Source organism: Carcharodon carcharias, chromosome 22, assembly GCF_017639515.1.
Source record: "Carcharodon carcharias isolate sCarCar2 chromosome 22, sCarCar2.pri, whole genome shotgun sequence".
Classification (NCBI taxonomy): domain Eukaryota; kingdom Metazoa; phylum Chordata; class Chondrichthyes; order Lamniformes; family Lamnidae; genus Carcharodon; species Carcharodon carcharias.
The window spans coordinates 12,203,821-12,225,662 of record NC_054488.1 but is presented as its reverse complement, the minus strand read 5'-3'; the positions used below and the strand labels follow the sequence as shown (position 1 = coordinate 12,225,662).

The 21,842-nt window shown below is 45.0% G+C and overlaps 1 protein-coding gene across 2 annotated transcripts in view; it reads left to right on the top strand.

The window, feature by feature from the left end:
* The window catches only part of LOC121293614 (dynein heavy chain 9, axonemal-like), a 530,687-nt gene that overhangs the window by 67,911 nt on the left and 440,934 nt on the right, over window positions 1-21,842 (top strand). For both annotated transcript variants that reach the window (XM_041216734.1, XM_041216733.1), the window contains exons 16-18: window positions 968-1,164; window positions 4,546-4,970; window positions 11,658-11,880. In XM_041216734.1, coding sequence (XP_041072668.1) covers window positions 968-1,164; window positions 4,546-4,970; window positions 11,658-11,880 — 845 coding nt within the window. The remainder of the gene's footprint in view (window positions 1-967; window positions 1,165-4,545; window positions 4,971-11,657; window positions 11,881-21,842) is intronic.

Sequence of the window (21,842 nt, the reverse complement as noted above, 5' to 3'; positions counted from 1 at the left end):
TCTAGCAGCATCTGTGGAGAGAGAAACAGAGTTAACGTTTTGAGTCATATGGACTCGAAACGTTAACTCTGTTTCTCTCTCCACAGATGCTGCCAGTCCTGCTGAGTTTTTCCAGCATTTTCTGTGTTTGTTTCATATTTCCAGCATCTGCAGTATTTTGCTTTTATCAAAAGCTCATCTCTTTCTCGAATCTTCCTTGGAATAATCAGAACCCATTTTACTTGCACAGTTGCCAATATGTGGCAAATTCTTTCCCAGGTTGTCTAAAAGATAATTTTCTGTAGCATTTGCAAACTCCTGCTTTTGTGTGGGAAAGTGTCAGGTTACATATTATGGATATGCCCATCTTACACTATAAAGGAAGTACCACCTCAATATTCAAAGCTTCCTATTAGCCTCTCTCAAGTTAACACAGAGCTGTTTAACTATAGATATTTCAGTATCCTTGATGTTTTTTGGCATCTTACTGTTGCCTTTTCTGGTTAAAGATCAGAGGGCATGTACCTCAGAACAAAGCCTGGTACAAAGAAGAATAAGAGAAGGTCAACTGTCATGTGAATTTTCTAAATGTACATTGTTGTTAAGTAACTTTATTTCTCCACAGAATGATTGAAATGCCAAAAAATGAGGAAAGCATTCTTATGTTAGGCAGTTAGACATTTCATGATTAGTTTTGGCTGCTTGCACTCATGATCCTCAAGCCTGCCCTGGATTGTGGGCTGGCCTCTGTACCAGTGCACTGCTTAGTCTGGTATTCAATTGATATAATTGGGATGATAGAATATGTGGGATAACTTTTAGTCCTTCTGAAGAAGTGAGGTTACCCTTGAGCATTCACAGATGAAATGTTTGAAAAGTCTTCTCGTATTCCTAATGAACTGACATCATAAGCTGCCGATTTTTAAAGGGGAATTCCCACTCTCATGTCAGCCCCACCCCCCTATTATTCTCCTTCTGTTTTGTATAGAGCCTAAAGCCGGATTTGCACCACTGTTTGAAGCCCAGTTAGACTTGGTCTCCCCAGACTTAGTCTTCCGTCCGTCTCTTGAGATCGGCACCAATGACAGCTTCTACGACATGGTAGATGGGCTGATTAATGATGTCTTCAGAATTTCATCGCTGGTGCCCAGGTTGGCAGAGCACAGCAACTTTCCTCACTATCAGGTAAGCTTCTCCACTAAGTATGAGCTCAATATCAGACTGTTTGTCTGAAATTGTTTGTTCGTTTTAATCTAATTCACCAGGGAACCATGGGGATTGCATATAGTGCCAGTTTCACATGCTGCACATTATTACTCTCCAGTGAGGTTAAGGGCATGTTCGGCTAAAATTGCTCTTTCCTTGCTGTGTCTAAAGAAATTAGAATATACCACAAATATTTGTGTAAAAATTGAATTTTTGAGACCAGTTTCATTTGGCTAAAAGTCATGGTGTCAATGTTTACATGGGTAATGTTTTTGAGGGATTGACATGTGCGCTTGATTTGGGGCCCAAAAAATACATCACAATGGAATAAAGTTAAAAACAACACTAAAGAACTCATATTCAGCACTAAAGTAATCACTCAGTCATGTAGAACTTGAGTACTAAAGTATTTGAGTATATTGCCTCAACCAATCACTTGCCAACCAGTTAGCACCCTTTTTTCATGTAGTATCAACTGTTGTTCCCTTTGAAATTTGGCATTCTTGCATCTGTCCTGCTCAGTGCAAGATGAAAAACTTTGACCATATCTCTCTTTTTCAGCGATACTGAAGAATTCATATTAATTCTCTAACATGTATTTATTTTATAACATTAAAAACTATATACATCTCATCCAACACAATATAAACGTAGGTCCATGTGAGTTAGCTGCAACACTTCACATTGAAACCCTTTGAAATCACTCTGATCACGATCTGAGTCACCAAGCAATATGTCCCAATAGCCTGGGTTGCATAACGTCATCATATGAATCTTCCTTGTCTTCACCATCATCATCTGCAGCAATGGTCGTACTGATAACTTTGGCATCATCATTCCACAAGTAATCATCCTCGGTATGATCGTTGAGCGCATTTGATATTCATATTTTAGAATTTCTTTTTGACAATTTCGGGATCAAGTTCATTCCACGCGTCTATGACCCATTGGCACAATGTTGCTATTGAGGGTGCTCGCATGCTTAGTGAATGTTTTTTTGTAACACTTATAAGACCGCTGTGAATAACTGCCACGTTGGTGTTGGTTGGTCTCACATCATGGGCTATGTTGTTGAATAGCAGGGATTTGAACAGGTCCCAGATGAGCAAACGTTCTTCTTTGCGTAGTCCTCCTGGTCTCAAATTCCACACTTCCTTGATCCATTGCTTGCAACTGCCTTCATCCGTCCAGCCTTTCTCGTGAACATGGCTGACAGTGCCTTTCTGACAGTTCTCTTTGGGGAGAGATTTGCGCTTGAGTATCCCTATCAGCTTTAATTTTGCGCATACAAGATGGAACCACTGTGAACCACATCTTCTCATGGTCAGTTGGCTTTACAGGGAGGGTTTTTTTTTCACCACTCTTGGTAACGCTTATGTTTGCTGGCATGTTGAAGTTCCTCAGTATTTCAGCATATTTCCAATGCAGGCCCATTGAAAGACATTCTTCTCTTGATGTTGGATGACAAAATGGTGGAATTTGATGTTTTTATTGAACTCGGGTGGCAGACGCTGTGAAGTTTTTTGTTTTCTGTCGGAGCACTAAATTGTGCCTTTTCATGAATCTTGTGCACCACCTGGCACTGAACGTGAATTCTGAAATTCAGTGTCAGATTGCCACTCTGTGCCCAATTGCCTTTGTGGACTTCCTTCCTTGCTTGTTTTGCCTGACTGTCTCAGGTAAGTGGATAGGACTTGGGAGGTTGGAGGGATCGGAGGTCAGGGGTGTGGGGGAGATGTTGCCTCTGAGGAGGCAGTGAGGGTGGGGGGGGAGGCGTGTGTTGGACATTGGGTGGTGGGGAGTGGAAGAGGTGGGGGTGTTGGACATTGAGGGGAGGTGGCGGGCAGGGAGTGGGGGTGTGTCAGGCGTCGGGGAGGGTGGGGGAATGTCAGACCTCGGAGGGGTGGGGGGGTTGGAGGTCAGTGTGGTGGGTGGGGGTGTGGGGGGGCTGTGGTCGGACCCCTGGGGAGGGGGGGGATGGTGGGTGGCAGAAGGTGGGTGGCGGGTTGGGGGGCAGAGGTTAGGTAGTTGGGGGTGTTCGGGTCAGGTCTGGGGTGGTGAAAGTCAGGCTCGTGGCAGGGGAGAGGAGTCCCTTGCGGGCGGGGGGTGTCCCATGGGGTGTTCAGGGAGCTGGGCAGTACTTAGGGGGTGTGGTTAGTCAGGGTTTGTGGGGAGTCCCCTGGGGGTTAGAGTTGTTGTGGGAGTCCTGTGGGGTATGGGGTGGGTGGGGGCGGGGCGGGGTTGCTGTGGGTCTGTGCAATAGTTACCTAGAGGTTAGAAGAGTTTTAATTCTTCTTTTTCTGAGTAACTATTGGTGTAATCCTGTCAGATCCATCCAAAGTTTGTGATCTAAAACCTTATTTTCAGTTGGTTCCCAGCACAGGGCAATTGCCCAGAGGAAGTTTCAGCTTCTGGGCAATTGCCACGTAAACCCTTAACCTGTGAAGTTCCGAGAGGGGTTCCCCAGTACAACCCCCAACCCGATGCTGGGAAGTTCGGAAGTTACTACCCATCATCTTTCTTCACCTCTCTGAGGGCGTGAGTCAGTTGGCTCTGCAGATGATAATATGAGCATTTTGCCAATGCTTGTTCACCCATTCTGCCACTTTTTTTCTCCAGTTTAAATTTGGCTGCGTACTTGTTTTCCTCCCTCAAAAGCATCATATGGTACATATTAGCATCGTTGATTGGCTGTGAGATTACCACTAGAATTGCTGCAGAGAAAGTCCAAAAGTTGCCCTGCATGGCTTTAAATGAATGAACTGTAGTAATCGCTTGTAAATAATTTATAATCCCAATGCGGTTTAATCCCCGAAAAACTAGGGTCGACTGTTACATAAGGTATATGAAAAATTATGTTTTTGAGTCGACTTTTATATGAGTAAATCTAGTAATTTTCCTCTTGCACCTTTCCAGTCAGAAATTAAAACTAGAATAGGCAAACATTAAGTAACATAAGAAGATGTGATTTTGCAGTGTAGTTTAGATAGTTAGGACATTGCCTGTAACATTTAATTTACTTTTAGAGAATGCAATATTGTGGTGATCATGCCAAAAATGGGAAGTAAAGTAACTTAAACCACACTTGATAAATGGGTAGAGGTGAAGATGAGCTCTGTCCCACCACCACCACCACCCAGCCCACCACCCCCCCGTACCCCCCCCCCCCCCCCCCCACCAAAATGTGGTATTGCAGTCAGAAGCAGCTGTGCTGAGATTGCTGTGATAGACTGAGAATTCGAAACTTTGGGTTGATGGTTTTCACAGCTGCCTTGCTTTGTTGCTGCATTTCTTTGAGCACTTTGTCTTGTTGTTCCTTGTGCCTTAGTTGTTTTCTGATTCTGGAAATCTTGCTCTCAGGCTGATATGGAAGACATGGCTGACCTGATAGACATGCGTCAACAACTGATGGACAGCATTCAACACGTCATGGCAAAATGCTGCAGTTATCAAAACTCCTTTGACCAGTATGCTTATCTGTGGGTCGACGATCGAAAGGAGTTTATGCGTCAATTCCTTCTCTATGGGCACGTTCTCACTGCTGAAGAAATTGAGGCACATGCAGAAGATGGTGTACCAGAAAGCCCCCCAACACTCGAGCAGTATAAGGAACAGGTAGACTCTTATGAGAAGATCTATGATGAGGTGAATCATCTAGAGCCCATCAACATATTTGATGGCTGGATGCGAATTGATGCCAGGCCATTCAAGTCTGCCTTGTTGAATATCATTAAGAAGTGGAGCCTTATGTTCAAACAGCACCTGATTGACCATGTAACAAACAGGTAAGGTTCAACTTACTCCTGGTAAAACTCTTGAGAATAGGCATAAATTACCATGTAGCAGGCTTTGAAATTCAACTGTCCAATGCATTTCTTTTTAAATTCATTTGTGGGATGTGAGCATTGTAGTGTATTGAAAATTGCATTGTGCATTTTGTCTACTTAAGGCTACCATATACGCGTACACCAGCAGAAGGAGTCTAGAAAGGAAATTAAAAAGGCATCCATGTTTTAACAGCATATGGTTTTCTGATTCTAAATACTTCTGGCTGAATATCTTCACAGGCATCACAAAAAAGGCCAGCATTTATTGCCCACCCTATTTTCAATGTGGCTTGAGCAGGTTGTGGTGAGCCTTCTTGACCCACTGCAATTCTTATGGTGTTGGTGCACCCACAGTGTTGTTAGCAAGGGACTTCTAAGATTTTGACCCAGAATATCTGTTGAGGGTTTATTTCCATTGGAGATGAGGATCGGACACCTGGTGTCCGATTTTCCCCTTAGAGTCAGGAGCCATGAGTCAAGCCATTTTGCAATATTGCATTCCTGACTTCCAAAAGTTAGGAAATTCCCACAGGATTTTGGTCTTTGGGAATTGGGATTGGGGTGGAGTTGGGAATGCCCGAGGTGGCAGCAGAGGTGTACAGCAGGTGAGGCGGATTGGTGAAAAGGTTTGGCTTGGTTTGCTGGGACATCACCTCAGTACTATACATGGTTGTAAGGCACTATAGACTTCACCCCTCACCCACTCCCCATGCCCCTTCATATCCAGCATGACCCCGTCAAGTCCCCTCATATTCCCCCATGCCCCTTCCATCCCCCCTTATATCCTGCATGCTCTCGCCATGCCCCTTCTACCTCTATGCCTTTCATATACCCCATGCTACCCCCATGCCCCTTCCGTGTACCCTATGCAACCTCCATACCCATTCTTCCGATATTCACTATGTATAGAACCAATGAGCCATTGGCAAGTCTGGCAAGTCTTTGAAATGCTCCTGCAACTGACAAAATAAGCAAGCATGCTTGGAAAATCTCCTTTGAGAAAATAATGGCTCATCTTACAACCTCATAAAAGTGTCATTCAGAGTTATTCATAGTATCAATGACGGAAGCTTTAATCCGCTTAACACCTCTTAATCTTTTCCAAATAAACAAACAGGCATTAGAAAATCTCATGCCGTTTGGAAATCCAGGAATATGACATCTACTGGTTCCCCTTTATCTACCCGATGGGTTGCATCCTCAAAAAACTCTTGTAAATTTGTCAAACGCTGATTTCCCTTTCGTAAAACCATGATGACTTTGGGCGGAATTTTCTGTGCCCGCTGGCGTCGGGCATGTTTGGCGGCATGAGCGGACAACATGGCATGAAGGCCAAAAATTGATTTTATGACCCCCCCAGCAATTAAGGTGCTCAGGACTTTGAGATGAGCGTGATGTGGGAAGGACCTGCGTGCGTGGGAGAGTGCTAGCACGAGGCTCCGAAAGAGCCTGCTGCACACACACACCTCGCCCTCCAGAATCACCCATGGGCCAACTGTGTGCAGCTGAACTGCTAGTGGGAGGGTGGTGAGGTGGGGGGGAGTGGGGTCGGGATGCAGTGGGAGGACTCACTAAGCTCGTCAATGAAGCTGAAAGACACCAATACACGTTATTCAGTGAAAGTGAATATATTTTGAGATTGTAAAATGACAAAATGTGTTCACCTGTGCAACCAACTGTGATCAGAAATTCTTAACTTTTGAACGCCTTGGACTTCTAGGTGCTGGCCTGCTGTCTGCAGCAGGGTGGGGACAGCCTGCGCAATGGTGGGCTCTGTTGCCTCTGATGACTTTGGTGTGGGTTCTTTGGAGGGCTGAGACCTTGGAGGGAGCAGCTGGCCCCAGCTTGCTTTGGCTGTCCCCCTGTGGGTCAGCTGCTCCCTCTGCGGTGACAGAGGATGAGGTTGAGGGGGTCACAGGCAAAGTGGACTCAGAGGGAGAGGACAGCCTCTGAGATCCCTGAGTGGATGACCCAGGGATGTCCAGCTGCTGTTCCTCCTCCCTTTGGGTGCCCGAGGGCCCCAGACTGACTCCCCGAGGGGAAGGAGCACCTGGGCGGATGTCGAAGTGGGCCATTTGCCTCTCACGTTGCCACTGCAGGAATTCACCCATGGCTCCTGGCCCAGGTTCTGCTGGACCAGGGTCTCCATGTTGTCCACCATCCTCCCCATGGAGGTCTCCATACGCGCGTTTGTGGGCACAACTTCATCAGAGAGCAGGCGGACAGACTCCTCTGACTCACGCGCCACTCTGTTGAGGGCTTCCAATAGCTCTCCGCGATGCTCCCCTGCCTTCTGGAAGGCCAAATCCAGAGACTCCTCATCCGACTCGGACCTCACAGATGCCTCTTCCCCAGCAGTCCTCCGAGTCCCGTGGAGCTCGGCTGAACCTGCCTCCTCCTGCTGTGGACACGCGTCCGTGCGTTGACCACCTGATTGTGAACCCAAGCCTGCCCCAGGTCTAGGTCCCACCAAGGTGTGTGTCTGTGCTCTGGTGGAGAGTGTGAGTAGGCGCTGTGATGGGTCTTCCATGCTGCTTATTTCCAGCCTTTCAATGGAGGTGGGATCCTCTTAGCTGGAGGTGAAGACGTGGATGGAGCTGAGGAACTGGCTGGCTGAGTGTTTCGATTGTTTGGCAGAGCTCCCTGTGAACCAAAGTAGAGATAATTAGTAACAAAAACAAAAATAACTGGAAAAACTCAGCAGGTCTGACAGCATCTGCGGAGAGGAAGACAGTTAACATTTCGAGTCTGTATGACCCTTCATCAGAACTAAAGAGAAATAGAAATGAGGTGAAATATAAGCTGTTTGAGGGGGGTGGGACAGGTGGAGCTGGATAGAGGGCCAGTGATAGGTGGAGGCAAAGGAAAGATTGCCAAAGATGGCATAGACAAAAGGACAAAGGGGTGTTGATGGTGGTGATATTGGCTAAAGGATGTGCTAATGGTGACATTAAGGGTAGAAAGCAGGATGAGCAAGTGACAGATAGCCCTAGTGGGGGTGGGGTAGGGGGAAGGGATCGAAATGGGCTAAAAGGTGGAGATAAAACAGTGGATGGGAATAAATTTAAAAATACTAATAGAGATAGGTGGGAAAAGAAAAATATATTCAAAACTATATAAATTATTAGAAAAAAAGGGGGATCGGAAAGGGGATGGGGATGGAGGAGAGAGTTCATGATCTGAAGTTGTTGAACTCAATGTTAAGTCCAGAAGGCTGTAAAGTGCCTATTCAGAAGATGAGGTGCTGTTCCTCCAGTTTGCGTTAAGCTTCACTGGAACATTGCAGCAAGCCAAGGATGGACATGTGGGCATGAGAGCAGGTCTTTACTTCCCCCCTCCTCATCATCCAAGGGCTCAACATTCCTTTCAAGTGAAGCAGCATTTCACTTGCACTTCCCTCAATTTAGTCTACTGCATTTGCTGCTCCCAGTGAGGTCTCCTCTACATTGGAGAGACCAAACGCAGACTGGGTGACTGCTTTGTGGAACACCTTCGCTCTGAAGGCAAGCATCACTCAGACCTCTCGGTCACTTGCCATTTCAACACCACCCTGCTCTCATGCCCACATGTCCGTCCTTGGCCTGTTGCAATGTTCCAGTGAAGCTCAACGCAAGCTGGAGGAGCAGCACCTCATCTTCCAACTGGGCACTTTACAACCTTCCAGACTTAACATTGAGTTCAGCAACTTCAGATCATGAACTCTCTCCTCCATCCTCACCCGCTTTCCGATCCCCCTTTTTTCTAATAATTTATATATTTTTTAAATATATTTTATTTTTCCCACCTATTTCTATTATTATTTTTAAACTCCTTCCCATCCATTGTTTTATCTCCACCTTTTAGCCCATTTCTATCCCTTCCCCCTACCCCAACCCCACCGGGGCCATCTATCACTTGCTCGTCCTGCTTTCTACCCTTAATGTCACCATTAGCACATCCTTTTGCTAATATCACCACCATCAACACCCCTTTACCCTTTTGTTTGTGCCATCTTTGGCATCTCTTCTTTGCCTCCACCTATCACTGGCCCTCTACCCAGCTGTACCTGTCCCACCCCCCCTCAAACAGCTTATATTTCACCTCATTTCTATTTTTCTTTAGTTCTGATGAAGAGTCATACGGACTTGAAACATTAACTCTGTCTTCCTCTCCACAGATGCTGTCAGACCTGCTGAGTTTTTCCAGCTATTGTTGTTCTTGTTTCAGATTTCCAGCATCCGCAGTATTTTTCTTTTCTCTTAGAGATAATTAGTGCATGGCAGCAGAGTCAAAAGCAGGAGAGAAAGCGCTCACATTCGCGTTGAGAGAAGGATGATGTGGGGTGCAGGATCCTCACGAGGGTGTTCACCACCGAACTCACCGTTGCTGCAGGCACGGTCCACATCCTCACCAGTCAGTGCGATGGCACGCTCCTCAAAGTGAGTGAGGAGTCGAATGTGGGCCACTCCACCCCACTCCACCCACCTCTTCTTGCTGTTGTGAGCCAGCTTCTCCTGCATGAAAACAGATGTAGAGGATGTGAGCAGGTACGTGGTACTGCGTGGAATGTTTGTGTGGCGAGCAGAGCCATGGACAGGATGAGGAAGCAAGCTCCAGAGGATATGAGGGTGTGTGTGAGAGTTAGGGATCTCTCACCTCCTTTGAGGTGTGAGATCCCTGTGGGCTTGTGATGGGTTAGTGAGTGTGTGTGTGTGTGTGTGTGTTGAGAGTGATGGGAAGAGTGACTTACCCTGGCAGACCGGATGAGACCATTCATCCTTCCTTCGGCAATGGGTGGCTGTCCCCTTTTTTTTAGGGCGTTGGTGCTGCCCACTGCTGTCACCGCCTCCCACGCTGCATTAGTGATGTTCCTGCCCCTCGTGCGGCCAGAGCAGGTGTAGAGGACATCACGGCGGGCCTCCATTGTGTCCAAAGGGTGCTCGAGGGATGCACCATTAAACTGGTGGCGGGGAGACCCGCAGTCCGTCTTGCCTTTCGGGGCCATATCTTCTTTCCAGTAGTCCTGGGCTGGAAGCACCGAGAGGTGTGTGCATGGCTGCACTTTAAATAAGGCGTCCGGCATGATGAAGCGATGAGGTGGTGGCATGGTGGGTGAATGAGAGTCCGCCCGCCATCCAAGAGGCTTGTTTCCAGGGAAATCATTATTAATAAGGCGGAATTGGGATGATACGGCATGAAAACCCGCCATTGCGGCCAGCAGGTAAAGCGCCCTTTTTCCTGGCCGCTACCGCATTTAGTGCAAATCTGCGACGATCCCGCCCTTTGTCTGATCGTGCTCTAAGTGCATTGGTAAGGCTTCCTGAAGAATAGATTCCTGTACATTCCCAATCACTGATGTCAGGCTAACTGGCAGCAGTTCCCTGTTTTCTCTCTCTCCCCCATTTCTTGAAAAGAGGTATCAGATTTGCTAATTTCCAAGCTGCTGGGAACCTCCCAGAACTTGTCAATTTTGGGAAATCATAGCCAGAGCATCCACTATCTCTGCAGCTACCTGTTTTAGAACCCTAGGATGTAAGCCATCAGATCCTGGGGTTTTGTCAGATTTCAGTCCTTTAAGCTTCTCCAGCACAACTTTTGTTTTGCTATGAAACTCCTTAATTTCCTCGTTCCTTTTTAATTTGGATTTAGGAATAAGTAACTCAATGTCAGCATTTGCAGATGATACCAAACTGGTGGGTAAAGCTAATATAGAGAAAGTGTGCAGCATAATATAAAAATACATTAGCAAATTTGCTGACCTTGCAGTTACATAGCAAATTAACTTTAGCACAAAGAAATGTAAAGTTTTACAGTTAGCTGTTAGAAAAAAAATCGAAGCATCATCATTAAATTAAAGAAAAACTGAATTGGGTGGAAGAGCAAAGAAAGCGATCAATGGATATAGGTAGAAAATCATTACAAACAGCATTGTCAGTCAGCAAAGCAATTAAAAAATGCAAACAAAACACTGGGGTTTATTTCCAGGGATTATAGAATTCAATGTAATGGAGTTATGTTAAACATGTGCAGGACCCTGATCAGGTCACACTTAGAATACAGTGCACAGTCCTAGTTCCCATGCTATTTCAAAAAAAGGGTGTATAAACACTGGAGAAAATGCAAAAAAAATTTATAAGGATGGAACCAGAACTTGGCAATTCCAGATACTGGGAAAATTTGAACAGCTTGGAGCTTTATTCCTTTACGAAAGAAATGACCTCATAAAGATCTTTAAAATGGATGACACGGTTGTTGGGCAGGGTATCTGTGGAGAGAATGTTTCCACGTTTGGGAGAATCCAAAACTAGGGGCCATCAATACAAGATAGTTACTAACAATTCTAATAGGCAAAAAATAAATTTCATTACTCAGAGAGTGCTTAGAATGTGGAACTCAATACCATGGGAAGATTGAGACACATAGTCTAGATGCTTTCAGAATAACTAGATCAGTACAAGAGAGAAAAGGAAATAGAGATATATGTTGAAAGGCTGAGATATGGCAACTGGAATGGGAGGAGACTCGTGTGAAGTAGAAACACTAGCATAGATTAGTTGGGGCAAATTACTTGCATCTGTGAGGTAATTCAATGTAAAACTGATGTGTTTTCTTTGTGCTAACGTCATTCACTTTCCCCTTCAAATCCTTTATCCTCGCCCCGTACAGTCTGACCGATCTCAAAGCATTTATCAAAGCGGCAGAAGGAGGTTTGCGTCAGAAGGTTGAAGAAGGTGACTTCAATGGCCTGATTGGTGTAATGGGCCACCTCATGGCTGTGAAAGAGAGACAGGTTACAACGAATGAGATGTTTGAGCCTCTTAAACAGACAATAGAGCTCCTGAAGACCTATGAACAGGAATTACCTGAAGAAGTTCATCAACTGCTAGAGGTCAGTGAAATACAGTGTATTCTTTTAATTTTCCAAACCTGTATGTGAGACTGATGTTAATTTCTATTCTACTAAAAGAACTGAAGTGAGCACTGGACTTTGATTAAAAAACCGCCTGAAACTAATACAAATCTTGTGATTGACAATCTTTTTGTGTACACACTTGAAATGACCTCTAATGTTTCCAGACAAGTTCTTAATTTTAGAATATCTTATCAGAAAGATCTCTTTCTGTCAAGAACAATGAACCCCGTTAACATTAGGTACCCGTAGTAACTCATTCTGCTGTTTTAGTGATCCAGCCTAATATAAAGGAATTCTACTATTTCTGTCGCGTAGAATACAATGTGCATGTTTTTTTTTTGCTTTGTTAAGTGTTACTTGAAGCTGTATACTTGCTCGATGATTTTGTGCCTTCCAACACCATGTGGACTATTTGGCCAGTGCCCCAGGCAGTGTCATTGCGTTTATGCTTTTCGCCAGTGAGAGAACGCTATAAGCAAAGCAACTCAAATATTATACATACCTTCTTGAGGGGGGAAATGCTGCCATTCTGGACCTCAAGGCCACTACTGAAATATATTCTTAGTTCAGATATTTAACAAAGTAACAGAGAATTGGAAAACATGGTTGTAATTTCTTCATGTGGGTGTCACTAGCAAGGCCAGCATTTACTGCCCATCCACAGTTGCCCTTGAGAAGGTGGTGGTAGACTTTTTCCTTGATTTGCATCAGTCCATGTGTTAAAGGTGCTCCCGCAGTGCTATTAAGTAGAGAGATTTTGACCCGGCGACAGTGAAGAAATGGATGATAATATTTGCAAGTGGGATGAGTGACTGGGGAGGGGAGTTGGATGTGATAGTGTTGCCATGCACCTTCTGCCTTTGCCCTTCCAGATGGTGAAGACCATGGGTTTGGGAGGTACTGTTGAAGTGGAATCCTACAGACAAAGATGCTGGAATTATATCAGTTTCACTTGGCAAAATTCACACTTCTTTCCTTTACATTATTTTCCATCCATCAGTTCTGCAGTCTCCTTAATTCATTGAATAAACATATACATTTTATTTTATTTTATTTATTTTATTTCTCAAGTGCTCGTTGCAGCATCGGCTGCTTCCTGTGCTGACTAAGGCGACAAATTAGTATTTCCTAGACTGGTAGGGACCTTACAAAAGCAAAATACTGCAGATGCTGAAAATCTGAAGTAAGAACAAAAAGTGCTGGACAAACTCATCGGGTCACGGAGCACTTGTGGATGGAAATGGAGTTAACATTTCAGGTCGATGATCTTTCGTCAGAGTTCTGGTCATTCTTTCATCTGATTATGATCAATTTTCTGTATGCATTTACTTACCAGGCTGAATGGGAGGAAATGCATAGAAAACCTAACTTACCCAGGTGACCGAAAAGGCATCTGTTGATATGGCACCTGGGTCTAATAGCTAAGAAACATGGTTTTCTACCTGTGCATTTAAGCACGATGCTAAAAGATCAACCTACACAGTAGTCGGAAAACAGTCCCGTCTGGCTATTCAAGCTAGTCATTGGATTTCCTTGATTTATCATCAGGTATTTGATTTAAGATACCAGGCAAATATTTGGCAGTGAGCCAAATGTCTCTAGATATGCACCATTTCTAGAAAAGCTTGGCAAGTTCATTACATGCCTGTAATTTTGTTCCTCTCATAGTGTTTATGTATGCAGCTGCAGTTGTGTTATCTAGTTGCATAGCAAAATGTACGTGGCTGTTATGTGGACAGAAAGCTTGTATGGCAAAGAAACAGCCTTCACTTCTAAATAATTTATTTCATTTCCTTCTGCTTGTGGTGCCTCTTCAGCATTCCAACTTCCTCCGGTGTGCATGGTACCATTAGATGCACCCCATCCTAACCCTGAGGCATCGCTTGTGATGTGTATTGTTGGTGTCCCCTTATCAACGTTATTGACTGTGGCTGACACATTGTCAAATCACCAAATTAGCTCATTGCGAGCTGCTGGAGAACAGATCATTGTCAAAATGTCCTTTGTTTTCTTTCCAAGCCCATGTTCTTTCCATTTTGAGCTCTTTGTAATGCAATGGCCCATATTGTACACCTGAGAAAGCAGCCACTAGTCTGCCAATCACAGAAGAAACAAATCATATTGACAGTGAATGTGAGGCTATCAAACATTTGCAGAGACAACATATTTCCTCTGATTTTGCCTCAGAGGCTGACGTGCATTGTAGAGGAGTTCAGTATAAACCCTAGAAGAGTAATTTCATGTATTGGGCCTGTAGGATAATGGGTTAATAGTTCTGGTAACAAGATAGTGATGTTAACAGTGACATCAGCAGAAAGGTGCAAGAGACTGAGAAGATGCAATAGTCTGTACAAGATAGAGATGGACTTACCTAGAAGCTTAGAATGTACCAAACTGTAAATAAAGGAGTTTTTGAAGAACATGCCTGAGTTAGAACTAAGTCACTCAAAGATAGTGGGAAACCATCCCAGAAAGAGAGATCCAAATGGTATTTAAATTGGAAACCAAACACAAAACAGGGTCAAAGGCAGATTTAAGTGGGTTTCTGATGAAACCAAGGTCAGATAGTATTAGGGCAGTTTTCTGACTGCATCCATTGCTCCCTGTTTCATTTTGGCAAGCAGTAAGGTGTCATCTATATATTGCCACTACGGTATGACCTTTGCTTCTCTTCATTGCAAATGATGGCTTCAATAACTTTGTGAACACAGGAGGTCCTGAGCTCAGCCCATTTGGTAAAGTTTTAAACTGCCAGTGTCCCTTTCCATCTGAATTTTAGGTGTTTTCTATATTGCCTTGTAATTGGTGCAGTGTAGTATGCATCTTTGAGGTCATTTGAGGCCAAACTGCAGCCCTTGGTATGGAATTGGACAGCAACATCTGAAGTATCTATTCTGAAATGGTGATATTTTATATATTTGTTCAGATTTGGTAGATCAAGAATCATGCGATAGCCACCATCTTTTTTCAGTTCAGCAAAAATATTTGGGACAAAGCGTCATAAACTTCCGATGGAGTGGCAATTGATTCAGATTGCCGTTCCGTTGGAAAGCTCTTACCTTAAAATTCACAGGATGCTATCTCGCCCGACCTTCCAGCTCAGACCGGTTGAGATCTGGGTAGTGCAGTGCGACCTGGGGACTAGTGTCGAAGGGCTATAGAGCTGAAAGTAAGTAAACCCCGCTCCCTATTTTACGGTATGAGCTGCCTTAAACCAGGCAGGTTTGAAGGTCTATGACAAGGTAAATCTATAAGGTAAGTGGGTAGGATCTGGGGTTTGGTCAGACCACGGTGGGAGCTGGGGAGGGGAATGGGTTGGATTGGGCTGGGTCTCATGATGGGGAGGGGGGTCAGGCTGGGCCTTCAGTGGGGGTGTGGGTCGGGTCAGGCCTCTGGGAGTCAGAGGGGAGGAGGAGTTGAGTTGGGCCAGGGGTGGGTGTCAGGTCAGATTGTGCCTTGTTGTAGGGCAGGGTAGTGGGTGTGGGTGGCTGGGTGGGGCCTCAAGTGGAGGGCTGGGTGTCAGGTCAGGCCTTGGATGGGAGAGGGGGTCAGGTCAGGCCTCCTGGAGTCAGGGGATGGTTGGGGGTTGGGGACCGAGGGCTGTGTCGTGCCAGGGGTGAGTGTCAGATCAGGTCTCATGAGGGGGGATGGTGGTGGGGTCTGGCCTCAAGTTGGGGCTGTGTTGGGGCAGGCCTTTTGGAGGGGGTGGGGGGAAGCAAGGTGGTTGGGTCGGGTTGGACTGTGGTGTAGAGGTGTAGGGTTGGGACTTGGGGGCCTGGTTGGAGGTTGGGCGGGGGGGAGAATAGAGTCCCCATGGGGGTGAGGGGGATCCTGTGGGCTGGGGAGCTCCTGTTGGAGGTTTAGCCCCTTGGGGGTGGGGAGGTTTCGTGTGGGAGGGGTAGTCAGGGGGTTGGGGTAGTGCACAGGGGAGTCGGTGGCAGGATGGGGAGTCCCGTAGAGGGGCGTAGTTGGGGGGATTGGGGTGAGGCCTCTGGGAGTCAGGGATGTGGGGGGGAGTCCTGTGGGGGGTGACTGTGGGTCTGTGCAATAGTTACCTAGAAGTTAGAAGAGGCTCTAATTCTTCTAACTTTTCTGTGTGACTGTTGCTGTGACACAGTCAGAACGATTCAAAGTTTGCGATTTAAGTCACATTTTTGGATTATTCCCAGTGCAAGGCAATTGCCCAGTGGAAGTTTGCACATCCGGGCAATTTCCATGCAAACCTTACCTGTGAACTTCTGGGGCAGGCCGTTCCCCAGAGCATCTTTGTGGTACCCCCAATGCCTGCTGCCAACCCCCCACCCCTGCAAATAGGACACTCTGAAGCTGACAGGCCTGAAGTCACCATGTGTGGATATAATCTTTTCAAACATGCTTTTGTGTTGAAATCTAAAAATTTCCTCATCAACTGCTTTAATTTCTTTGCTGTTTAACCTGTTTGGTTGAGGTGTAGAAGCTTGTTTGGCCGGATTACTAATTTCAAATTCCAATTCATATTTGGAAACCAAGTTCAAAATGGCTTCATCCTAGGTTATAGCTTCCCAAGCGTCGTTACAGCTACTCATTCGACCTCTGACATGCTCAGTTTCAGCTGTGACATGAAAATAAGGCCGCCCACTTTCACTGACAAGAGATGCATTAGTACAGATTAATTCTGATTCAACTGGTGTCTGTCTGACTGCTGATAAGTGGCGAGCTGTTCCCCTTGCTTGCTTGGGAGTCTTTGACCCTGTCCAAATCTGTTCTGTGGATAGTGTGGATGGTTGAAATGATGCTTGACCCCTTTGAAAGGCTGAGGTACTTTCCCCATGGATGGCATCCATCCAGCCTCCTGATATTTCCGATGAAGAAAAAGGCTGTTGCATTGCCTGCTGTAGGGTGGTGATATATGGTTTGTAGCTCTGTGACTAATATTCGATTGATCTCCCATGGGTGGTCCATCTTTGATGAATGGAGCACTAGATCCCTGCCTACCAGTATCAAGTGGTTCATCAGAATCTGGATCTGGAACTATTGCTCCAGTAATTGCTCCACTTGCAAGAATTAGGAACAGGAGTAGGCCATTCTGTCCCTCGAGCCTGCTCCGCTATTCAATAAGATTATGGCTGATCTCACTGTGGCCTCAACTCCACTTTCATGCCTGCCCCCTATAAACCTTGACTCCCGTATTGATCAAAAACCTATGTAACTCCACCTTGATTCATTGACCCAGCTTCCACTGCTCTCTGGAGAAGACAATTTCACAGACTCATGACCCTCTGAGAGAAGAAATTCCTCTTCAACTCAGTCTTAAATGGGAGACTCCTGATTGTTATCTGTGTCCCCTAGTTCTAGATTCCCCCACAAAAGAAACACCCTCTCAGCATCCACCCTGTCACGTCCCCTCAGGATCTCAGATGTTTCAATAAGATCACCTTCCATTTTTCAAAATTCCAATGGATATAAGCTCAATCTGCTGAAACGTTCCTTGTAAGATAACCCCCTTCATCCCAGAAATAAGTCGAGTGAACATTTTCTGAATTTCTTCTAAAGTCATTTTATCCTTTCTTAAGTAAGGAGACCTGAACTGTGCACAGTACTCCAGATGTGGTCTCACTAAGGCCCTGTACAGCGGTAGCAACACTTCCCCACTTTTATACTCAATTACCCTCGTGATAAATGCCAACGTTCCATTTTCCTTCCAGCGTATGCCTTATAACTGCTGGTCACAGAATTGTCACGAGGGTAGGGTACAATCATACTCACCATACTCATAATCAGTGCTCCCATGTTCCTTTTCTGCATAGACATCATGGCAGATTGAGTATTGCTGATAATCAGCCAAATCTTCATGCCGGTCTGCTTGAGTGTGGTGACTTCTTCTTGTCTGCTGTGATTGTTTAGCACGTCTTGCACCCCCACTGGTGCTGCCACTGGCACACAGAGCTTCAACCATAGTTTTCAGCTGCTTGCTTTCCTCTCTTCATGAGAATCTAACATCCCCTTTTTGTCTCAAAGACTTCTTGGGCCCAGCAGCTTTGACTTTAGTTTCCCCACCTGACTCCATGGAGCCGGTTGCTGTAATCTTATCCTTCAGGGACTTAGGCTTTGCACTGGTCGCTGAGTATCGCCTGGCCCCACAAGGCTAACGCATTATGATGTTCGCATATCCAAGGGCTTTCTGTATGGTAAGGTAGCCAAAGCCAGATGATCAGTAAGTTGCTCAAAGTTCAGCTTCAAGGATGTTGGCCAAGGGTGAAATGAAGGCCCTAAACATTGATTATCGCACCTGGGAGTCACTAGCTGACGACAGGGGGAAATGGCGACACCTCCAGTGGACTGGCATGTACCACCATGCTGACCAGTGGCTACAGCTACTCAGCAACAGATGCCAATGCCAAAATCAGTAGCCTATAATGACACCCGTTAGCTTCCTTTGCGGCACTTGTGGCAGAACCTGCTTCAGGAGGACTGACTTCTTCAGCAATCAGCAAAGATGCACCAAATGAAGACACTCCATCAGAAATGGATTGTTTGCTGCAAGTCCACCACCTTTCATAGCTGGAGGGATGCCGGTGACGAAACAGTTAGAGGAGGCCATTTGACCAAATGATCCTGCTCTACCATTTTCATTAGCTATATAGTTTTAATCCCAAATCCCTCAATCTTCTCCACATTCCTTAATACTGTTACTGCCCAGGTAAGTATCTATGGTCCTCTTAAAAGCACCTCAGTTGATGTTGCATCATTAGCCTTCTGAGGGAGTGTGTTCACTAATTTCACAACTGTGTGTGTGGCCACTCTCTTCATTTTGATGCAGTGACACTTATAATTCTTTATCCCCTTTCCCTGAACATACCAAGCTGTGCTCACTAGCTCTCAATTCACCTTATTGACGTGTGAAACCGCATTACTAAATTTCTGCATGGAATTCACCGATTTATAAAAATAAATAGTTCTTTTAATCATGTGTGAAACAATACGAATTGATGTGGACAGTGACAGTGGTACCTAAGGAGGAATCTTTAGCTTCCGAATGAAACATAGTGAAATTGATCAGTGTTATTTACAGCTTTTATTGGAACAGCACTTCCATCTGGTTGAACAAGCAATCATAAACTGGCAGCACCTAGAATAACAGAGAGGGATGAAGAATATGCTCCAAATGAATCACTATTCTGATTAATGCATTGAAGCTTTCTAAAGCAGTTCAGTTGTCAGCTGAGGAATATGCAGGTCTCTCTCACTAATGTGAGAACAGTTAAGGATGAGGAAAGACCTCGTGATCCATCAAGCTTATCCTTCTAGCATTTAATTATTCTGAACTCTGTAAGGTCTGAGCATCTACTGCATAGGCCTGAATTTTGTGGTCGATCTCCAATGGATTTTGAGGAAAATGAGCTCGGGTTTCTCCGCCCTTTAATTGTAATTCGTCAGCTTTACTCTTAGTACTGTTTTTTGTTCGTTTTTGTGCTTTCTCCACCTTCCTGATAGTCAGAAGAAGCTGAGATTAATTTTTCTATCAACAGATACTACAACAATAGGTCATATTACCTCATAGCACAGCCACTAACCCAACATTAATGAGAGAGAGAACTTGCATTTACATGGCACCTTTCATAACCTCAGTACATCCCAAAGCACTTCACAGCCAATGAAATATTTAAATTGTATTCGCTGTTGCAATTTAGAGAAGTCATGCAGCTAATTTAGCACAGCAAGATCTCAAAGCAGCATTGAAATAAATGACCAGATACTCTGGTTTAGTCAGGTTGGTTGAGGAATAAATGTCGGTCAGAACACCAGCGGAACTCCCTCCTTTGAATGGTGCCACAAAACCTATATACTGACAGGACCTTGGTTTAATGGCTCATAGGAAAGACACCGACCAGGATTCTTAAATTAAATTAGTGTGGGGTCTGGATTGGAGGCAGCAGGCGTGCAATTTGGTGCTGCCGCCCTCCATGCAAGTTTGCTGCCACGATCTCAGCCCAGAGCCAATGAGGATAGCTTAGGCTCAGGTTGGCAGGCACCATTTAGTATTAATTACAGGGCCTACTAAGGCCTGTACCCACGCCAAAATGAGTTTTGCAGTTGGCAATGTGGGCTGTCAGCCTGGAACATGTCCAGCCCAACATGGCAGGCTCAGGGTGGGAACTGAGGTCGGAGCCGATGCATCAGATGAGGGCCCGCACCCCCCCCGCCAACCTTAAACCCCACATTGGACCATAATGGCTGCTGGGCCATTCCATGGAGGGGCAACTGTGTCTATTTTTAGTCAATTTGAATCTGGCACAAGTCAAGGGGATCTCTAGGCATCCCGCAACATCATCAATCCAGATAAGCAGCCGTTCACACTGAAGTGTTCTCACAGACAGCAAACCAGAACTCACCTTGAGTTAAGATTTTACAGAGAGTGCAGCATATAATTGGAACACACATGGGATTAAGTTAGAAGTTGAAATGTAAACAAACATAAAACATTATTAAAATAATGTGAAATTTTTTAATCGTAATGGAGAAATTTGACATTCCACAAATATAAAATTAATTTGTCAAGGACAGCCAGGCTGCCCAGCAGTAATCATACTTTTTAATTACTGTTTAAACAGTAATTGCTGTTTAAAAACCCAGTTAAACCTCATTTAATAAGCTGTAACTTTGTCCGACATTTTTAAAAGCGAGACTCAGAGCATAAAAGGAAACGTTTTCATCAATTCAGTGATTTCTACATGATTGCAGTTTTAAAGAAAGACTTGCATTTATATAGCACCTTTCACGACCACTGGATATCTCAAAGTGCTTTATGGCCAATGTAGAGGGAGCTGGTGGAAATTAAAATCAATTAATTAATAAATCTGGAATATAAAACTGGTTTCAGTAATGGTGACAACAATTGATTATTGTAAAAACACATCTAGTTCACTAATGTCCTTTAGAGAAGGAAATCTGCTATCCTTACCTCTTTGGCCTACATGTGATTCCAGACCCTCAGCAATATGGTTGACTCTTAACTGCCCTCTGAAATGGCCTAATACACCACTCACTTCAAAGGTAATTAGGGATGGGCAACAGCTGCCATGGTGGGATTTGAACCCATGTCCCTAGAGCATTAGGCTGGGCCTCTGGATTATTAGCCCAGTGACATTACCACTACACCATCATCTCCCATGTCACGGGCTGTATAGCACTTTGAAACATCTGGTGGCCGTGGCAGGCGCTATGTAAAGGCAATTAAGGATGGGCAGCAAATGCAGGCCTTGTGAGCGTTGCTCACATCCCATGAAAGAGTAAAGGGAAAGAATAAAGACATATCGTCATGTAGGAAACACGGAAGCCAATTTGTACACAGCACGCTCCTGCCAGCAACAATGTGATAATGACCAAATAATCTGTTTAGTTTGGGGAGACTGTAAGAGCACTACCTATGGAAAGGTGTAGAATCACTGACAGCAACTTCTGCGTTCCTACATTTAAGTGTACATGCACAGACTGCAAAAGTTGCCGTCTATTTCAGATGACAGAAAATGTTGCCAGTTTCATTGTTACTGAAAACTCTAAGCCTACGTGTCCAAGTCTTTAGAGTGCATTGTGAGCCTATGAATTTTTGACTCTGAGACAAGAGTGCTATCATTGTACCAAGGCTGGCACTTAAACAGAACACTTGTAGTTGTGAGCTGTGGAACCAATTTATGCCAACAGCTCCCTGTGGTTTTGTGGGTAGCTTGCCACATGCTTTCAAGCCTCTGGTGTCAGTCTTGAGCCCATGACCTTTTCACTCAGAGGCAAGAGTGCTATCAGTAAGGCTGGCACCTACATGTTGAAACATTTGGTGAGCTTTCTGATAATCTGTCACGACATCACAGTTCCACGAAGTAACCAAATGTTTGAAAGAGCTTCCCCTTATGAGAAAGAAGGTCCTATTAAGGCAGGTACAACAGCCGTGGGGCAGAAAATAC